The 22,798-nt window shown below is 41.2% G+C and overlaps 1 protein-coding gene across 1 annotated transcript in view; it reads right to left on the bottom strand.

Moving 5' to 3' along the window:
- Positions 1-22,798, bottom strand: part of inpp4b (inositol polyphosphate-4-phosphatase type II B) — a 187,820-nt gene that overhangs the window by 91,751 nt on the left and 73,271 nt on the right. Inside the window, exon 5 of the mRNA XM_085356898.1 lies at positions 18,790-18,869. Within this exon, the coding sequence (XP_085213024.1) occupies positions 18,790-18,869 (80 nt within the window). The remainder of the gene's footprint in view (positions 1-18,789; positions 18,870-22,798) is intronic.

The following is a 22,798-nucleotide window of genomic DNA, read 5'->3' as shown; positions in this document are numbered from 1 at the left end:
CAGTTCCAGTCAGTCAGCTGTGTGTCTGGCATGTATTCGATGTTAAGTCACAGAAAAGCTAAACGCAGATCAATGACAATTTGGTAGAGAGGACGGTTGAGTGGAAGTGGGCAGGTAGTGCAGTGCCCTGTATGCTCAGATGACCTTCATAGCCACTTATTCAGTAAGTGGAGCACCATCAGCTCATAAGTGGTAAGAGGTCAAACCCAGCTATCACGCTACATTTGCAAAGCGCAATAAACAGCAAGTGTTGAATTGTGACAAATGGATCTAAAAAAATCTCATAGTCACATTTTGAATGTAATGACATATTCACTTCTTTTTCAACAAAGTGATATAAACCTGGGGGAAAACAGACTCCTTTGATCTCAAATAAAAAGAAGCTGACCAACAGTATTGAGAGGATACGCACACAATCAACTGGAGGACAGAGGACGATGGATAGAGGTGTTAATGTTTGTGTGATTTGAGTGTTATTAAGCTTGTTTCCTTAGGTGTTCTGTTAAATAAGAGTAGAGAGGTCTTTAGCTTAGCATACAGGCTGGTACAGCAACCTCAGCTCTGTCCAAATGCAACAAATGTTTGAACAGTGCCTCTAAAACTCTGTAAGTAACATGCTATTTCTTGGTTGTGTGAAACCATCATGATGTGGTTGTGTGCTGGATTGAGTCAAGGACTGGGCGGGACAACTTCTTGGAGTCACTGTATGATGACTTCAGGAGTCTCGCTGCTGGCTGTAGCTTTATATTAACTTTGAAGAAAGTGTAATTCTCTGGAGTTAAGGAGCTCAAACTATCAATCTGTCCCTGCAAATGACCTAAAATTTTCTTGACACAGCAGCCTTGTTGACCCATAAGCATGTCTCCATCGTGGAAAGGTTGGTGCTGTTTTGTAACTTTCCTCATTGTGCATGAAACATAAAATCAAATCGAAAACTACAAAAAAAGGTCCAAAATTTTTAACAGAGACAAACTGTAAGTGCCAAAAAATCAGAGCAAAGGATCTTATTTATTCTTCACATTTTAAACAACTTAATCAGTTCACAAAAAGTGATGTCCATGCTGGTTTGATTATTCATTTCATTAGTTTTGATAAATGTGCTACTGTGCAGAAGCACAACTTATCATCGTCTCACATCTAGTACAGAAAGCCAAACAAATGATTTGTTTAAGGCCAGCGCTAAACATACTGATAACAGGTGCTGATGGCACTGGGGAGATTTGATATTATTTGACAACACGGGCTAATATTAGTTCAAGCAATACACTTGACACTGTAGGACATCAGCGGCAGGGACATTCTGATAAATACAATAACAGCATAATGGGAAGCGATTTCCATATCTTCTAAAGCACTCGGCTGACGCTCAACGTTTCACCTTTTCGTTCACTCAAAAGTCAGCATAAAACCAACAGAATCATCTTGAACACGTGAGAACGCCAGACTCACGAAGACGAAAGTGCCAGAAGGGCCTTCTTACTTCACCTTCAAGGTGTCAGGATGGATGCTGACCAGATAAGAAACTAAACCTCCCAAACACAGCGAAAGGCCCCGCTTTGACATGGTAATCAATTTAACAGCCCAGACATGGAAGCTCTTAATGAACCTTTAGATCAAAGAAAGACCGGACAAAGAAGAGAAGAAATGCTCTTCCTCTTCCTTGGGACAAAGACCGATATTTCATTCAGAAAAGGCTAAAATCAATTTCACTCCTGAGCAGATTTAAAACTAAAAATGATCTTCAGTCTTATTTTTTTTTAAATTTCCCCTCATAACTAACTAACTTTTAATAAATACTTTATTATTCATTGTTATAATTTTAAACAATTGGTTTGTAGCTGGAATAGACTTCACCCTCCCCGCAACCCTGAATTGTATACGTGGAAGAGAATGGATGGATGCATATATGTATATTAGAGGCATTCTTTTTCATGCTTTCATATTCAAATTAACAAGCAATACTTAATAACCATAAAAATATGTCATTTTTGGAATCAGTTGAACCCAAACATCAAGAATTTAAACTGATGCTCAGTAGGACTGTGTTTCCATGTGTCAGGCAGCAGGAGACTGCACATGTCAGATGCATTATCTGACTGGAAACACTCACACATGGACTCAGTCGGACATTCTGATATTACACAGACTTTGTACTGGAGAGCAGACGGGTTAAAGTCTTTTTAGTGTCCAGTCTGACGGATTTGGACATCTCACATCCTGACAACACGCATTTGATCTCTTTTCTACTATCCTATTTTCATCGGCTGAGTGATTTGGAAACAGTCTTTTAAGACATATGTCTTCAAGGAGCCAAACGGCACTTGCAAAACAGCACCGGTAGCTTGATAAATAGATTATGCAAGTCATTTGATCAATACATCTGCTGTTTGTGACCTTGGTGACACTTTTAAAGGCATCAAAGCCCCGGGCATCAACATTAGACAGCGGTAACGCCAGAAATGCATGCATACAAATTGTGCACAGAGAGACAAGGAGAAACGGCAAAAGAGCAATCCCTCGCTCTGCTTGGCACAGAATTGGTTCTTTCTACATCATTACCAAACCGTTAACTGGAAATCTGAAACAGGTTTACGCCAGTGTGCTCCATGTCAGGGTCCTGGGAACCCTACTAGAAGTAAGCCATAAGGACTATACTATTGATATAACAGCCTCAGGGAAGAGGAGCAACAACAAGCCTTATATAGCTTTGAATGAGGGGTTGAAGGGGATGCTGTATGCAAACAGCACTGTGCATGTGTGTGTTAGAGAGGAGGGAGGATCGTGAGTGCGTGTAAGCTACAGGAAAGCAGATGGAGTGTAAGAGATACTGTTGCTTGAGGTGGTGCCAGTGGCATGTTGACACAGGTAGGCAGTAAATGATAGGTGTTTTGTGCTCCATTGACTCTTACTAGCAAGGGAATTGAATAGGGGACGTGGTAGGAAGGTCTTGGCTCTGCAGAGTGTTTAAGGTGGTAAAACAACGTAAATACACCTGCACACCCACACTTTTCTTCACACGGACACACACACACACACACACACACACACACACACACACACACACACACACACACACACACACACACACACACACACACACAGGATGACAGATGGGAACGGGTGAGTGAAGCACGCAGGGATGTAGGTTAAGGCACTCGAAAGACTCGTAATCCATGGGGACTTTGCAGGGGTGAAGTTAAAGCAACAGAGGCAGAATGGAGACAATAGTGAAGCTGGGTTTGATTCTCAAGAGTGGTGCCCTGTGTTGGCATTTGTTCCATCAGCCTTTAGCGATGCTTCATCTTTGCAACTGGCATATGGTGGTAAAGCAGAATAAACAGCAACAAGCTGCAGGGTTTTTGCTCTCTTCTGGCGTGTCTAACATCTCTTAGACTAGTTTGAAAGACGAGGATGCAGTGGTGCCTCTCTCGGCACGGCAGTGATGATTGTGACTTTTGATTGCTCACTTCACAGCTCTGCTACAATCCCGTGACACTCAAGAAAAACTTTTTTTATTTCATTTTGGATTTACTTAAAAAGTTATGTCAACGTGTTTTATACACCTGTGTTAGGAGTCATTTGTGTTATTTAAGGAAACTATTGTGTGGTTAACTCAGTGGCTTTTCATTGAGTTGTTTCAATATTTTAAGATAAACTGCAGTCAGTTTCTTAGGAGTGACTTTTTTAGTGCACAATATTTAGTTGAAATAACACAAATGACTAAAGTAAAACTTCCTTAGTAAATTATTTTAAACCAACAATGGTGAGATGTGACTTTTAGAGAAAAGCCACTCAGTCCAAATTATAACTTTTGATTAAACGATCTCAACTCAAATCTGAAAACCCACATCCCACAATTATTTTCATTATTAGGCATGATTGTTAAACACAAAAGTATGTGTCAAGAATTAACCTTCATGCGTTAGCTAGGCCAGAAGGTGCTCATGACTAAGCAAACCAGCTATGCCAACTTCATCTGCATATTGCGTGACTGGATTTAAATCTGGGAAAAGCTGAAGTGAACTTTAACACAGACTGTTTTTTACTAAACAACAGGTTTGGAGGTCAAGTATCTCTGTTATTTAGATTTGATGAGCTGTAGTAGTGTAATCATATTAAGCTGCTTCCAGGTAAGGGATCATAGGTGAACCAAGGCTGCTTCTTGACAAGTGGGAAATATAGGAAACTGACTATAAGTGAAATAAGGACCAAAAGATATCCATCCATTCATTTTCTACTGCTTATCCTTTTCACAACCATTCACACTTGGGCAATTTAGAGTTTCCAGTTAACCTATCCCCACAAACTGCATCTCTTTGGACTGTGGGAGGAAGGCGGAGTACCCAGAGTGAACCGACGCAAACATGGGGAGAACATGCAAACTCCAAACATCCCAGCCTGATGCTGGAATTGAACTCAGGACCTTCTTGCTGTGATGCAACAGTGCTAACCACAGTGCTGCCCGACCAAAAGATATATAAAAATGAAAAACAGTCAAAGTTATAACAAAACACACACACATCCAAAAATAACAAAAAAATCCAACAAAATAAACTCTGAAAGTACAAAGCTGCTCACTTTCTGGGCAGTTTTTACTTTGAAAGAATAGAACTGCATTTTTTATATATTAATTTAGCTTCTCTGTTCTTTTTAAACATACTTTAAGAAGCTTGCAGTGCAGTACAAACAAATGCACTACTTGCTCTAGTGAAGCCCTTATTTTAATAACTGGCAGAACTGGCAAGCATTTTCTGAAAGTTTAACCTTATGTGACCTTGAAAAAGAGATCAGAGGTCCAAAGTAACGTAAAGTTAACTAAATTATTTAGACTCACCATATATCATCTCCTACATCCCTAGATGTTGTCAGTGCCAACAACAGCAATAGGAAACATACTTTCATAGGTCTGTGTAGCATTATTATCACTTTGACCTTCAGACCGATATGTTGACTTTGAGGTCAAATGCGTTTTGATATTTTAATCAATATATGGCACTTTGACAATATAGAGCACACTTGCGATTTTCCATTCGGTGGTAGCACGTCATACCAGGTACCATTTTTAACATCTGCTTGGACGAAGTTCCAAGCGATCTGAGATTATGCGTAAATGTGACATCAGCAGACTGCATGCATCTGATTGGCCAGTCAGTGGTGTCACTTGATGAGACACCTTCGCAAAAATGAAAATCGCCATTTTTGAAACCCGGCAATGAGGGGAAAGGCTCCACACAAACCAACAGCATGCTCCCCGAGTCTGACAAAAGACCATAAACCAAGCAGCAGGTGTACCGTCCCCTCAAAGTCCTCTCCTGTTGTGTTTCAGAGACACACAAATGACAAACAAAGGAAAAGTATGGTAATTTGAGAGTTTAAACTAGTCTCACTATTGCCATGATCAGATGAGCTGTGTCATGACACTGATAAAGACACCTTGCAAATATCTATGAGATCATTGATGACCTAGAATGAGAAGGTGCTGTTTGTTCAGGTTTCAGTACAGAGCCACCACTCATCTGATGTCCTCTCCCTGGTCTCTATAAATTCTTTCAGGTATTCATTTTCTGTTTAACTCACTGCTGGCTGTTCAAAGTGCAGCATAAGTGAACAATGAAAGTGTTCATCAACAAATATCAGTTTCTGTTTTGAATGAGGCAAATGTGTTAATTCACATCTCACTGGGTTTAGGGAGTTGCTTAGCGACAGAGCACTGATTGCATTTGACCACTCGTTTTGTTCACGTGACTCTCAAGAGTAAAAAAAACATGTGCAATATATGATGGTAAAGATTGTATATGGGTTTTATTGATAGTCTTTCTGGCTTTCAGTTCATGAAAAAGCCAAAAAGCTCACAGCCAGATACTGTTTGCAAAAAGCTCTGCCGGTGGCAAACACATTTAATCAGCGCATGTCACATCGTATTAAAATGAATGCTGGGAAAGTGCGCTATGCTTAACAAAGAACAAACATTAAACAGATGGTACAGAATAAAAATGGAATATGAAATAAGCTAAACTTTACAAACACTAAGAAAGGATGAAAATAGACACATTTTAAACCAATTAAAATTTCCACAGAAGAATTAAAAATGCTTTTCAGCCATTCCAACATGGTCACTGGACCACCGGGATTCCAATTTAAAGCTCAATAAAGTCACATTTAACACACTCAAAAAAGAAAAATGCAGTATTTACAGTCACACACTCTAAGAAGCAGACTGAGGTCATAACAACAGTCAGTCTCAGGATAACTCTCCCCAAGATACTACAAGTCTGTATGAAAAAGCACGCTAAGAAAGGTCAGCCATAACTCTGCTATCAAAAACTAGCTTTCAGATACAGTAATGGCAGGCAGCACACAGCTTGCTTCCCCATTCGCTGTAAATGAAAGGGATTTAAGAGCAGTATTGACACAGGTCATTGATATAGACCGGGCAGGGCGTTATCATTCTGCCTAGGCTTCTTCCCAGTGTGTTCAAAAGACACTGGGCATGGTGTTATACGTCTCCCAGAAATATATAACTTCAGATTAATATGGAGCAGCATAGAAATGAGACATTTATGCAAACAGTGGTCTGTATACAATAGTAATAATAGATTCTCTGTGCTTCCTTTCTTTCATGTACACAAAAGGGAGATAGGCAAAGAACCCCCAGTCCAACCCCCCAGCCCTACACACACACATCCACACATATATACAATATATTTATATGTCTTTCTTTACAATTAACTTATAGCTTTCCCTCTCACCCTCTTTCTCACAAGTGAAAATTAAAAGAAAACAACCCACTGTACATAAATAAAATGTGTAGTTTACTCTTACTGGATTAAGGCTACCAGATAAATATTTGACCTTGACCTACAGCAGCTAGGCTCAGTTTAGACTTTGCAAAGTTACAGTCAACCTTCATCATAAAAACATAGAGACTATTAAATGGAGGATTTGGACACATATCCACTAGCCATTGTGGTGTGTTTGTGTTTCTGTATTTGTGGGATTACACGTTTGCCTAAAACAACAAATCCACGCTCATATCCCGACTCTTTTTGTGTCCAGACCTGAGTGGCCACTTATGTAAATGTGGGTGAACAAAACAATAGAAAAGCACCCGAGCAGTACATCCCCGCAGTGTAGCCTACAAACAGTGTCAACATTATGAGTCAACACGAGCTTCTTGTTATGCTAATGGAAGATACATGTCACAGTGGATATGCAGCATGCATGATTGGACAAACACAAGTCCAACAGATGTGTGTTACCCTTGTTTGTTGAGACGCTTGTTACGGTGATGAGCTGGTGACTCTAGAGATTTCCCAAGGTTAGAGGAATCAGACACCAAAACAAATCCGGCAGCAGCGTTATCTTGGCAACAGGAGCGCGCAACGATGGACGAAACATGTTTTAAACATACGAGTTGAGGGATTTGTACAGTCTGGGAATCCAAATAAAATCCTGCTTATTATAATATAGCTAAAAGGCCATTTCCCAGGTATTATTCACCCATACATATTAATTACTTTGGCTCATTAGAGTTTACATCTCTGTACCGTGACTTATCACTTCGTGATATCATGTAAACACTGGTGTAGCTCTTCCTAGCCCTACCTTGAGCAGAGACGTTATTATCCAGAATAACAGAATAACAACCGTGTGGATGTGCAGGGCTTTATAAATGAAGCTGGATGGCAAAAGTCAAAAGTCGTCCTGATAAGTAGGGCTTTTGTACACGTGCAACCCTTGTGCTTACTTAATCATTTAATTATTATATAATTAATTAACAATTATATTTAATCATGCAGTATCACATTCAAGGACGCTCTTGGAAGGAAAGATCTGAAACGGGATTTCCAGAGTGTATCACGCAACATTTCAATTTCAATTTTATTTATACAGGTAGAACCTACAATAACACAACAGAGAAAACCCCAACAATCATATGACTCCCTGTAAGCAAGGGCTTTGGCGACAGTGGGAAGGAAAAACTCCCTTTTAACAGGAAGAAACCTCCAGCAGCAGAACCAGGCTCGGGGAGGGGGGGGCGTCCATCTACCACAACGGGTTGGGGTGAGAACTTATACATGCGTGTGCACTTACACTCAACATCACTTGAATGGAAATACACATGTATATTACACATAGTGGTAGTGTTGTGTGTTATTTTTAATTTGACACATTTATAAGGTGTACATTTATTCAGTCTATAATCTTATATAGGGCTGTTCGATATAACGATTTATATCGGATGACGATATAAAAACGTCTATCGTTTCGTTTTACGCTATCGTTTGTTTCGTGGTGTCGCAAAATAAACTGTTTACGGCAATATTTTTTCATCGTTTTTCATCACAAGCGCCTGTTTTTATGCGTTGTCGTTAGCAACAACAATGGTAAAACCATCGCGTGTCCGCTTGTTTATTTTCCACATAAACATTTCACAATAAAGCTCAAGATCCTGTTGAGACTTTTCAAAATAAACTGAATCACGTGAACGAGTATGCAGAGAGTTTACAGATGAGAAGCAAAAAAGAGCCGCCAGGTGCTAAAAAATAAACCTTAGACTCAAACGTTAGCACAGGCTTTTCCCTGCAGCACGTCGCGTAATAAATGCTCACAAAGAAAACGGCGGCCGTTACAACTTATGTCTAAAAATTTATCGTTTCATGCATCGGTTAAAACACCCGACTCCACGTACAAAATTTTTGTGATTTATATCGTTATCGGGAGGCTAGATGTCTTATATCGGGATATGAGATTTTGGTCATATCGCACAGCCCTAATCTTATATTATTTAGGAAGCAGCATACAGCATTATTTCAATGGGTGAAACATTTGATTTTTTTAAAGACATTATATGCATTCAAATTGCCAACGTTATTATAATGGAAGGCAGACAAGAATGTCCTCCGAGGCATGTGTGAAACATCGGAGATGGAGCAAAGGGGCAGATTGCATAGCTCTGTGTTCAGTGCCCCAGCAGGGGGTTTGAATTATTGCACACTACAATTTAAGGCAAAAAAAAGAAAAGAGGTTGGCATTAAAAAAAACAAACAGAAACCTGCCAGACATGATTTTATGTACTTACTGTCTTCGCCTCTTCTTCCCACCATATTGTCTTCATTATTATCCCATTATTTCTTGGCATGAGCTGTGCCCCTAGCATGCCTCAGAACCACATTGGGCCAGACTTATTAAATCTCTCTCCTCCATCTTTGGCTCTTCACGCCGCATCTAATTTTTCCTTTTCTTTCACCTATTAGTGTTATGTTGCAAAGACATGATGTACAGGAAGAACCTGAGGAATGACTGACCTTGAGCTACCACAACACGATTGCCTTGTTCAATATCAATTTTAGCCTAAGAGCTCTATAGTAAGCTTAGGGTATCCCTGATGTACCGTTACACTTTATGGGCATTGTTAATAAGTCATGACCGAATAATTAAAGCAAGGTGAAAAAAATATTTTCCTGTTTTTCACAGGATTCTATGCAGTCCTGTGAAAAACTATGTGCAGCTTGAAGAAGCACCTTTAGTAGCAATTAGCTAAGTTAATCATTTTTTGAATGACTTAATCAGTCTCGCACATGGCTCTTGAGAAATTTTGGCCCTCTCTTCTTCACAAGATTGCTTCATTGAGGCTTGTGGGTATTTATTTATGCACAGTTCTCTTAAGGTCAACCACAGCGTTTTGGTCAGGCTGAGGTCCACACTTTGACTGTTGCAACACCTTCATTCTTTGATTTTTAGCCATTCTGTTGTAGAGTTTCTGCTGTGCTTGGATCATTATCCTATTTTATGACCTAACTACGATCGTCGCTTTAGACTGTTTGACAGAGGTCGACTCAATAACTGCAAGGTGCTCAGGTCATATGGCTGCAAACCAAATGCAAGACCAACCCTCAATGACTACCTTTGACATTTTGGTATGAGGCGTTTTTGCTGCTTGCTGGTTTTCAACAAACAGGTTGCTGTGTATTGTGGCCACACGTCTCCACTTTGGTCTTGTCTGCTCGTCTCGTCATTGTTTTTGTGGTTTGTTCAGATGCAACTTTGCACACATGAGCTGTACTTCAAAACAAGCCTTACTTGTTCAGTCTTTTTTTCTCATTGCACTCTCATGAACTTTTAACATGGTGGCTGACGCCTGTAGCACTTGGGTTCTTCTAAGCGCTGCATGGCCTGACCTTGGGTTGAATTAAATGGGACATCAAGTCCTAGGAAGACTGCTTCATTCAACACACACCTGAATCGTACAGACCAGTAAACTACCACAACTTGTGCTTTTACAGAGGCGCTCACACTAGTTGATGATCGATTATTCAAGTGCTTTTGATCAGCCTCCTCTTTCCTGTGGAAGCAGTAAACCTGTACTTGGTTGAGTTCAGCGGACTGCACAGACTCCCGTGTAAACTTTATATACATATTTAACAGTTTTTCACTCAGTTGCATTATAATGCTGCTGAGCTGCACTAGCCGAGTTTATTATTCTCATATTCAGCCCATGAGCCCTAATTCCTGGGGGAGCTCACATATTATGCAGAACAATGTGCAGCGAATAAACCAGCTTTAGTGTTGAAGGAGTAAAAATGAGGAAGTCTTGTGTGCATTTATTTTAGCCCCAAATTGCCCCCACCCACCTTTAAATATCTTCTGCGTGTTAATAATATTAACTAGAACATACAGTCTGTGTTTGTGTGCGCATGAAGTGATACATTAAACGCATTCCTGGATGATTCATCACACACACACACCAACTTGCTTCCAACAGTTCTTTTCCTCTCCATGTGCAGACTACAGATAAAACATTTCCCACCAGCCGTTCACTCAAATGCCATAGCCTTAAGTGTCCTTTAGTCTCCTCTAACCGCTTCAGTACATATGTTCTTCCATTCACTGCTGCACTGATAAAACAAAGAAGCCATAAATAAAGACATTTTTACGGTAGGAAAAAAAATCACACACCTCATTCGATTCCATTTACATTTTTAAAAATAGATGAATATTCATCTGTTTGGAGCTGAGCATCTCATGCCAATGCTAAGAGAGTGACAGCATATACAGTGGGGCAAAAAAGTATTTAGTCAGCCACCGATTGTGCAAGTTCCCCCACCTAAAATGATGACAGAGGTCAGTAATTTGCACCAGAGGTACACTTCAACTGTGAGAGACAGAATGTGAAAAAAAAATCCATGAATCCACATGGTAGGATTTGTAAAGAATTTATTCATAAATCAGGGTGGAAAATAAGTATTTGGTCAATAACAAAAATACAACTCAATACTTTGTAACATAACCTTTGTTGGCAATAACAGAGGTCAAACGTCTACTATAGGTCTTTACCAGGTTTGCACACACAGTAGCTGGTATTTTGGCCCATTCCTCCATGCAGATCTTCTCGAGAGCAGTGATGTTTTGGGGCTGTCGCCGAGCAACACGGACTTTCAACTCCCACCACAGATTTTCTATGGGGTTGAGGTCTGGGGACTGGCTAGGCCACTCCAGGACTTTCAAATGCTTCTTACGGAGCCACTCCTTTGTTGCCCGGGTGGTGTGTTTTGGATCATTGTCATGTTGGAAGACCCAGCCTCGTTTCATCTTCAAAGTTCTCACTGATGGAAGGAGGTTTTGGCTCAAAATCTCACGATACATGGCCCCATTCATTCAGTCCTTAACACGGATCAGTCGTCCTGTCCCCTTGGCAGAAAAACAGCCCCATAGCATGATGTTTCCACCCCCATGCTTCACAGTAGGTATGGTGTTCTTGGGATGTAACTCGGTATTCTTCTTCCTCCAAACACGACGAGTTGAGTTTATACCAAAAAGTTCTACTTTGGTTTCATCTGACCACATGACATTCCCCCAATCCTCTGCTGTATCATCCATGTGCTCTCTGGCAAACTTCAGACGGGCCTGGACATGCACTGGCTTCAGCAGCGGAACACGTCTGGCACTGCGGGATTTGATTCCCTGCCGTTGTAGTGTGTTACTGATGGTGACCTTTGTTACTTTGGTCCCAGCTCTCTGCAGGTCATTCACCAGGTCCCCCCGTGTGGTTCTGGGATCTTTGCTCACCGTTCTCATGATCATTTTGACCCCACGGGATGAGATCTTGCGTGGAGCCCCAGATCGAGGGAGATTATCAGTGGTCTTGTATGTCTTCCATTTTCTGATGATTGCTCCCACAGTTGATTTTTTCACACCAAGCTGCTTGCCTATTGTAGATTCACTCTTCCCAGTCTGGTGCAGGTCTACAATACTTTTCCTGGTGTCCTTCGAAAGCTCTTTGGTTATGGCCGTGGCGGCGTTTGGAGTCTGACTGTTTGAGGCTGTGGACAGGTGTCTTTTATACAGATGATGAGTTCAAACAGGTGCCATTCATACAGGTAACGAGTGGGGGACAGAAAAGCTTCTTACAGAAGACGTTACAGGTCTGTGAGAGCCAGAGATCTTCCTTGTTTGAGGTGACCAAATACTTATTTTCCACCCTAATTTATGAATAAATTCTTTACAAATCCTACCATGTGGATTCATGGATTTTTTTTTCACATTCTGTCTCTCACAGTTGAAGTGTACCTCTGGTGCAAATTACTGACCTCTGTCATCATTTTAAGTGGGGGAACTTGCACAATCGGTGGCTGACTAAATACTTTTTTGCCCCACTGTATGTGGGTGTGTGCAACAAAGGAGGGCAAGATTAACGTGTGAAAAATACAAAAGCAGACACGCACGAGTGTGACCATACTCACGGCTCCAGCAAGAGCCACAATTTTTCTCCAGTATAACTGGATCAGACAGTTGATCTTTAGACTCTTAGGTCAGGCTCCGATACAATCAGCCACGGGGGATACAGTGTAAAGGAGAGTTGGCTGTCTGTGGAAAAGCATGAGAATTGGGACAGCATAATACAAAGGACTCTGGGGTGGTAAAATGATATTATAATGATAGCAGGCTAAACTGGTGCTGGTGGGACAATAAAGAAAGGGCCTATCTAATGGGAATGGATGAATAAGCCATGAAGCCAGGCAGCAAAAGCACTGGTCTGTGATAATGTAGCCTCGCCATGGTAAATCTCCAATACACACGTACACACAGGCACGCACACACTAACACAAGCATACAAATTCTTATCAAAATCAAATCTCAAACTGTGCTCTAGAACTGGGTCAGAGAGTGCCTCTCCTACTGAGTGCATAAAGTTTTAGTGATAACAAGAAGTGCAAAAGGGGAACTACAGTGTGAGAGACTGAGAGGGCAACAGAACAAGAGCAAGGGCCAAACTATTGCTGAAATAACAGTATGAAGACTCTGTCACTAATTGGGCAATTGCATGTTTATGCAATAATCATCTTTCTTCCTCTGTGTATATATAACATGCATTATTGAGAGACCTCTGCAGCACTGACATCTTTGCAGCTCCTCTTGTACAGTGGCTTCATTGTTCATCCCTGCTGAAACCAGGCTACATACAATCTGTCTCAGATGAACTTTACACTGAAGGGACAAACAAGTACAGCTAGTAGTTACTTAGCAATTGTTATCCAGTTATTTTTTCAAATTAAATGTCTACAGAGCTTGCAGAGATGTGATAGAGCGAGAATACAAGCCGACGAATGTGTCCACTGAGTCCGAACGAACAAGGCTAAACGCCCAATGGCATTTCACGGATAAACCGCCGGTAAACAGCTCACCATGTAGTAATTTTACATGGTGAGCTGTTCTGATAAATATCAGAGGTATGCAATCAATGCATCTCTGTTTGCAATCAGCAGGTAATTAAGAACTCAAACATGATGGTGATTAGTTATTGTAGTGGCTCCACATTCTGTGTGGGTAAAGGTCATAAAGGAATCTGGCAGTCAGTTCAAGAAAACAATATTTCTTTTGGTTGTAACCCAAAACCGAGCAACAACTGAGTATAAATGACACGTGACGTAACACTGGATGTTCGTGAGCCAGACGGAAACCGAGGGCGCATATTAAAATGTGCTAAAAATTTCTCTGCAGTGCCTGAATGTGCAAATAAGCTGCTAAAACTAATAACTAACACATTGCCTAAATGCACGCGGTGGTAATTTGTCAATATTGTGTTTACAGCTTGTTCTGCCGCCTCTAAGTGGCAAAAACATTACTGCATCCCGCATTGCGCAGCGAACATACATTATGGAAAATGAACAAGCATGCCAAGAATTCGACAAATGCATCTTAAAACACTGGATATAATGCCGTTCGTGTTTCACAGCAAGCGGTGCGGGCTGTGAGGAGTTATGTGAGTTTTCAGAGGTATAACCTCAGGCAGGAAAACGCAAGCCGTGCTGCTTTGATGCAATATAGATTGAAAGACAAATACACATGACCAGGCAGCCATGTGCACACGACGGCATACAGATATCTCATGACCCTTGTTTTCAGCTTCCAAACTCTAGCCTTGATTACCTCTATTTCCATCTTCTTCTAAGAATACCAAAGAGATGGAAACCTTGAGAGAAGATATTTAACATGAGGTTGTTTTAAAAAGAAATCTTTTCAGATAGATGTTGCAGGTGGGTTACAAAAATTACCACCAGGCAAACTAGAGCGGAATTTATGTGCCGAGCAACCTATGTCATCAATAATTCCCTTTAAACAGAAACTTTGATTAATAAAAGGTGCAAACTTCAAACTCTAACTACCTTTTCTGGTGTTGTTTGCCCAACTGTGTTTTCTTTAAAGACATGTGCGAGCGTGCGTCTGTCTGTACGCCGCTGAGTGTCTGATGGGCCTCTGTATGTGTTTCCTTTTTGGTCATTTTGAGAGGCTGCAGGAAGGGAAGATTTTTCTCATCATCACTTCAGCGGCTTCTGGTGTCAACAAAAAGAGAAAGATCTTCACACGGGCCGAGTCCTCGTATCCAACAAGCGCGCTCATTCGACACGAAGCTGACAGGAAGTTTCATAAATAAAGAAAAAAAAAAAAGAAGGAAAAAGTGACCTAAATCAAACCGGTTGCACCTTACGGAAAAACAAAAACAATCCGTGACAAACATCCTAACCAGCCGCACATGAAAGCGAGCGTGAGACCTGAGAGAGGAGCCGGGATGCAAAGAATTTGTGGGAATGAGGAGCGAGCTCTGAGGTGGACAGCCTTGTAACAGAGTGAACCTGGGCAAAAAAAACCAACAATTTCAGCTCCACATGCATTATGCTCAGCACCAATATAAACCCAGAGCTTATGAAGCGAAGTTGGTCAAAGTCATGTTGGTTTTGAGACTCACTGAAGGGAATCAATCCTTGCCTCGTCGAGATAAAGCGCTCCCCTTTTCTCTCCTCCGAGCGAAGCAGCTCAAATTAACTGACTTTCTGCAACAACCTACTGAGTGGGCATTAGGACGCCGTTAAAATGAAGCATCTGTTTCCTGTAATGGGCAGAATGAATCGCGTTCCTGCCTCACATCAGTGTCGCAGACTTTGTGCCCCGCTCTGTGAATCACAGACTCTTCACCAGGTCAAACAGCCCAGGATGAATCATGCATACTCACGAAAAGCTCCTCATCTCTGAAATGTTTTCTCGCTGCATGAACCAACATGCAAACAGCATATCAAATAAAAGGCACTCTCCTTGGTGTGTCTGGATGGCTTACACATGCATCGCAGGGTGTCAGTGTAACACCTCTGGGCTCCAACGCCACACCAGCAACAGCTCTTTGGGACATAATGACTCCATGTGTGCGTTTCTGTAGGAAACATTTTTAATGTGGTAACAGACATTGTTTAGTGCGCCACAAGTTTACTTTAAGCTACTTAAAAATGGAATGAATACTTGGATTGTTCTTGTCAAGCAGAACACTGTATTACAGTACAGTGTGCTGTGTGCTTTTGCTTGCCAAGTTATTTGGCTTGAAAGCATGCTGGTTAGTGTATTTACATCGTTCAGCGAAAGGTTTTCTGAAGTTTCACCTAAGAAGAAATTACCAAAACCCTGAAAAAGTCAAATTAACCCCTAACACAAAAGAAAAAAAGGGAAAGCAAAGATGAAAGTTAAAAAAAAATCAATATGATTTGTGTGCAGAACTGTTTTCTGACCCCTTTTCAGAGTCTCGGGCAACGCCGCCTCAGAGAATATAGCTGAACAAGCTGAATTCAGCTTGTGCAGGTGGATAAAGGTGTAGCAGCAGTGATAAAGATAGCACAGTAACAGCAGGCCTTGAATAGGCAGGCCATTGTTGATTTTGGATTTTTTTAAAAAATGCTTTGTGGTGGCTTCATGTTATCCTCAGAAATAAAACCCACTATGCCAAACAGAAAAAAAAAGAAGAAACCCAACAATGTGGTACAACTACAGAGCAGTGAAATGACAATACTCTGCTGTTCAGAACAACCTGTGCAAAAATGTGTGCATGCACAAACACAAATGCCCACAGACGGAGAAAGGGGGCCCGTAATCTCTCTTCTCTGCAGCTCATATAGTCAATCGTGCAAGATACAATTATACCCTGTGACCTGGGATCACCTACAGGAAATGAAAAGCATAACAAAAGAAATTCGAAAAAAGAAGAAGGAAATAAGAAGAGTAGATTGCCGAAGGGGTGTACTTTCAAACACAACTGTGAGCGTGACGGAAAAGGGAAATTCAGCCTGACAATACAAACAGGAGACGGATTCATCTTAACAGTTAACAGGTGGAGGCAGAGCGTCCTGACTATTAAATCAAACGCACTGGTTGCATAAGAGGAAGAAAAGCCATAAGGCACTGTGCGTGTTCAGCGGACCTTCAGAACAAAAGCGGAATGTGACGGTTTTGTGATCGTGATCCATGGACTCAAGGACGTAGAACAAAGCAAGAACAAATACACGTGTGTGAGCATTTTAGGAAGATACAAATATATCTGCGCACTGACCTACTGGGTTTCACTACTTGGGAACTTGTCTCCGGTTTCCATGGTAACGCTCATGACCTTCACCCTTCTCCATGTATCTTTTGCAATATGGCTTGCACACTCAAGACCACCATCTGTGATTACTTTACCTATCAAAGGACCGTCTTTGTGGGCACCGAAATAACGATTACGTCTGTCCGCACACCCACTAGTACTGGTTCAGTCAGAAACAGCCTCATCGTGGTTGTTATAATCAAGACGCGTGTTCAGAGCAGAATCTTTGTTTCAAGCTGGATTTCTGTGGACGTGCTTTGGACTTGAGGCTCCAAAGGTACGGTGGGTCGGTCACAGGTTACTGTGGAAATTAGATGCTTAATCCTAGTCCCATGTTTCAAAAGGAGCCACATAAAAGCAGGCATTTCAAATTTAGCTGCTACAAGGCAGTATACCAGATGATGAAATTTATGTTAACAATGTAAAGACTGAACTACAAAATAATTGCCAGCTGTCATATTTGCTACATCTGACATTTAATTAGTGTGCAATTTCCTTTTGTTTGCATTACTTTTTAATGATAATGTATTAGTCTCAATAACTGACAAAAACTCATGTATCAAAAAGGATTCACTTCGCTATGATAGGGTTAAAATGTGCAGCGTCGCTGAGTAACACTTTACTGAGCAACACCTTATAAGTCACCTTCCTTTGCAGAAGTGGTAGCTGGACAGATAAAGCAATGTCAGCAGGAGATTATTATCACCGATCGTCACCGAGTAGTTATTAGCGAGAAAAAAATTTCACTGCTCTGATGGTTTAGAAAAGCCTTGCGACATTCAGCATTAGCGATGGGTCTGTTTATGTGTCTTCACGTGCAATTTCTTCTTTAAATGTCAGCTAAACCTGTGGACATGTTAGCGCTTCAAACTCAGGGCCATGTTGGTAAAGATGAGCAGGTTGGGTTGCGTGTTATTGCAGCAGATGGAACAGAAGAAGCAAAAAATAATTACAAATCCTCCTGTTTTTAATTTGCAAACGTAAAAAAAAAAATGAATCAAGTGCACAACTGCAATATGTAGGTGTGCAACTGGTGTCCACCTGATCTGAGTGGCATCAGAGATTCCACATTACTCGAGCTCAGTTTCCTGTGAAACCGACACAAAGACTGCATTCAGTTTGCACATCGAGCTAACGCTATCCTCGCTCTGTGCCTGAAACAATCAGCAGATGTTCATTTCAAATGCTCCTTTGTAATCTTCTCCCAAACAGAATATTTAGGTTCCCCTTGGGTGAAATCATCAAACCTAACAGTAAAACGCAATTTTATGGCTTTCAAACTGCGCCAGCTATTTATTTACATATCTCCGCGCTAGCTCTTAATAGTCATGTCAAGCAGTTTGTAAGAAGGGAACAGCATTAATAATGCTCAGGACCAAAGCTTATCTGTTGCTTGCGATGAGACAATGTGCCCCCCTAAAAGGCAAACAAGCGATCTTCTTTGTGGTGAAATTACTGATTATATCCTCACAACCCTTTAAGTAAGCGTGTGCCCTGCAACGTCCACTGACTTTCAGAATCTAATGTTCAAACATAGAAGTGTTATTGGTGTGGGGGAAAGATGCTATATATTTATTCTTACGGACATCACACTGGAATTTCTTGTCATTTTTTCATTTAAAAGCCTCTTAGGAAAAAAAAATCAGTTATTTCCACTTCAATTTTCCACAAAAAAACAAAGATGATTAGAGCACTACTTTATTCTCACTTGCTAACAAATCGTCCCTGAAAAAAAAAGCCCTGGCAACTTTCAGAGCTCTCCTAAAAATTGCTCTTGTGGATGGATTTCCTTTGCCAGCTAAGTTTCAAGAGAAGATGCACACAAGTCTGAGTTTAGGTTTGAGGGTTACGGTCCAGCAGCGAGCGGGACGGAAACATGCCCTTACCTGAGGCTCAAGGTCAGTCGTTCATCTTTTGCCCTCAGAAGATCTCCAACTGAAAATGTGGCACTACCCAGGAAGCTGCTCTGTAAATACAGGACAAAGAAGAAAGAAGCCCGTAAATGAAGTATCAGGTAAAGAGTTAAACAATTAAAAAAAACAACCGAACTCCTCTTTTGGTCGCACCATAGAGGTGATAGCAACAAGCACAAGCCATTTGCCAAGTACAATTCTGAAACTTCTGAAAACAAGTTCCTTTTTTGTCTCCCTTTAATCCGCTTTCTTTCCTTTCTCTGCTCCGACAACATGTGTTTGCTGCAGGCACAGTATGAACACGGGGTGTCAGCACACGAGAACTGGGTCATGGAGAGAGAGGTAGGGGACGAGCCCATCGGTAACGAAGAGAGATGATCCACATTTCTAGGCTACGCGCACGTTCCCTCCTTCCTTAACAGGAATGGCCAGATACGTGCACGTCTACTCACACCTACAGTCCTGCACCTGCATGTGACACCTTCAACATGAAAACTTGTATAGGAAGGGGGGAGGGCTGCGACTGTGCCAAGGACACAGGCTGCTGCTCCTGCTGCTGCAGAAACCTCTAACATGTAGGTAATTAACAACAGGTACAAAGGTGATTCCCAGCATTTCATCATAATGAAGGAGACACTTTAATTAAAGTATCCGCACACAATCAAGATGCTTTCAGCCCTTTTTTTCTCCCAGAATTTTGCTGTTTATAAATCCTACATTTATACGCTACTGATGGCTCTTCCAAAACTAAAAATAGCAGCATGTAACAGTTTGTGTCTCGCTCCTGTCTGTTCTTACATATTGTTGTCAAAGGCTTTGCCCTGCCTCTGAAGATGAAGAAAGTGAAGTCAGTTTTTTTAAATGAATGCAAAAAAAAGTTTAAAATATACAACATCGTCTGCAGAATTAACTGGAAGAAAACCTGAAATATAATAATAACTGCTATACCAGAAACTATCTCTAGTCGATAGATGGCGGAGAGTAAAAGTGTCAAAAACAGCAGTTCCTCCAATGGCCACTTGAAGCTTCCTGTCACTTCTTAAAGTGCTTAAATTTAAAATGAACATCCTCACTGCATGGTAACTTCCCCTTTCATAACAACTTTCATGTGGGGGTGAAGACAAGACAAGAACTAACAGACTTAAAAACTCCTTTGTCCCACACGCCATCAAACTGTTTAACTCCTCTCTGGAGGGGAGAGGGAGGGGAAACAGGTGGACAAAGGAGGGGGGAACAACTAAGCTGTAGTGCCTCTTCACTTCACTGTGCAATACCTTATGCAATACTTTTGTTAATAGTCAACGGTGCAATAGACCTCAATACTCGAAATGTGCAATTCACTTGTATTTTTATTTTTATTCCTATTTATTCTATTTATCCCCTTCGTATATTTTATTTATATATGTCTCTGTATTTATATATGTGTGTGTGTGTGTGTGTATATATATATATATATATATATATAATATTCTGTAACTCTGTAACTTTTGTTGGTGCTGTGCTTTTGGAAACCGAATTTCCCAGAGGAACCCACCCGAGGGATTAATAAAGTTTTATCTTATCTCTTATCTTATCTTATTTTATTTTTAAAAGTTACCAATTTGTTTACCAAATCATAACAACAGCTTCCTCAAGGCACATTATATTGTAAAGTAAAGACCCAAAAATAATACACAAAAAGAACTCATATGACCCCCATAAGCAAGTGGTTTGGCAACAGTGGAAAAGAAAATCTCCCTCTTAACAGGAAGAAATCTGGCAGAACCAGGCTCAGGGAGGATTGGCCATCAGATTGGTGGGGGAAGAGTACAGTCTAATAAATAGCAATAAGTAAGTTTATCCCTGAGTTTGGTGAGTGAAATTTCACTATTTTAGCTGTATAGTACGTTACTTAGCAACAATTAGACTGTATTTCTGTGCAATGTGTCCATACTGTCTATGAATACTACTTGCTAACAAAGCCTACTATTGACAAACACTACTATCTATTAGCGTCATAAACCATTGAGTGACATCATGGCGGATACATCCATCTTTTATATAGTTTATGATCTATCCGTCCATCAGTCCTGTTTTTAGATGCCCCCGGGTGAGAGGTTGTATATAGATCTACGGTCTACAGGGCTATCACAGTCACACTCCATTTTACACCTATAACCAATTTAGAATCACCAATTAGGCCAAACATGCACGTCTTTGGACTGTGGAAGGAAGCTGGAGTGCCCACAGACAACTCATCCAGGCATAAGGAGAACATCCAAACTCCACTTAGAAAGGCCCCAGCTGGACGCTACTGTTTGTGATTGAAAGCAGAGGTGGAGAGTAAAACACCACACAGTTTTACACTCCACCTACAAAGAAAAGGTCACAAACAATGCTCTGTCAGCCTGTGGAAATGGGACATTTAAGTCATGACTGGAGTCGCAGCTGATATATGAGAAGCAAAGCTTAATGTTTGAGTTAACACAATTTATAGCACTTCTTTGGTCTTTTAGCTACACTTTCACTTCTAATCATTTTTCCTAACATTGCACTGCTTTTTCTCTCCCTCCCTTTTTGGGTCTCTGCAGTTTCCTATATCAGATTAAAAAAAAAAAAAAAAAAAAAGGGCATCCTGTCTAGTGACCTTTTCTCTCAATCATTTCCTCCCCGGCATTTTCCTGCTACCCCATACAAATCCCCATATTCTTAAGGCAACACACTGCCCCAGACACATTCTTCTGCCCTATCCAGTCGCAAGATGGAAAACAAATGAATGCAAACACAGTAGAGAAAGGGGAACATACCAAAACACAAGGTCAGTGCAATGCTTAAAAACAACCCCAATCTCCTGGACACACAAACGCGAGCATCGCATTCAGTTACAAGTTTATGCAGCATAGTGGTGTGTTCTTATGAATTAAACAGAGCTAGGATCCCCAGCAGGCGCAGCTTAACATGCACAATGTCATATTCTTCAGCACTGACGGATTTTAGCCAATCCCAGTTTGCCCTGATAACCCAGAGCACAAGGCACAGAAGGCCATTACACACCGTGGAGGAATATTATATTCCCCCATAGCCATTACTCGCAAGTCGGTACAAAATGTCTGGCAAATCCATTCCTTAGAATCTTTTTATGGCCCCTCACGATGAAGGCTTTAAAAGTAATGAAGCTCTGGAGACTGGTGTTCTTACTCAAAATCAAAGTAGCTATACCACCGAAAATGAGAGAAAGATGAGGGCAAGAGGAGGAGTAGAGTGAGAAAAGAAGACAAATGATGCTCTTCCAGGATCATGGAGGATTGATTATGACGGTCTACCTCTGTTCCCATCCTGCATGCTCTGGCTCTGTCTTCTTTCTATCAGTCTTTTCACCTGCTCTTACTCATTCCCTTGGCTAGCTCTAATAGTGGCGCCAGTTGGGGAGGTAAAAGAAAAACTTTTGACGTATGGTCTCTGTCGCCAGTTTTTGAAAAAAAAAAGAAAAGAAAGGAAAGAGTCAGGTTTAATTAACAAAATAGAGCTCTCAAAAGCACACAAGATCAATCATGTACGAAAAATGAAAGGAGCACGCAGAGCTGACGGACTGCGGGTCTGCACAGCATCCCGAGCACTTGTCTGCAGACCCTTGAAGGCCACAGTGTCTGCTCATCACTTGACAGAGGTAAACGGCCCAACTCAAGCTGTAGATCTATTGATTTTTCTCCATGCCCTGGGTGACAGGGTGACAGAGTGACACACACACACACATACACAGGCACCCAGTAAGACTCTCTCAATCATTCCTTCTCTCCCTGTCTGTCTCTCCCTCACGCACACACTCACCAGCTGCAGAGAATACCTGGAGGAGAGGGCATTCATTCACATGCCACACCAACAAGTGACATTTTAGATAAATGGCAGCAGTGACAGTTTGGCACAATACTACGCATCAGGAGTATTATTAACATTTGTGATTATGAACAGATCTGCACCACGGAGGTCAGTAATGTTTACATGG

Source organism: Diplotaxodon limnothrissa, linkage group LG6 (genome assembly GCF_057381915.1).
Source record: "Diplotaxodon limnothrissa isolate DT_005_m linkage group LG6, D_limnothrissa_male_GT1.1, whole genome shotgun sequence".
In the NCBI taxonomy this organism is placed as follows: domain Eukaryota; kingdom Metazoa; phylum Chordata; class Actinopteri; order Cichliformes; family Cichlidae; genus Diplotaxodon; species Diplotaxodon limnothrissa.
This window is presented reverse-complemented; position numbering and strand designations above follow the sequence as displayed.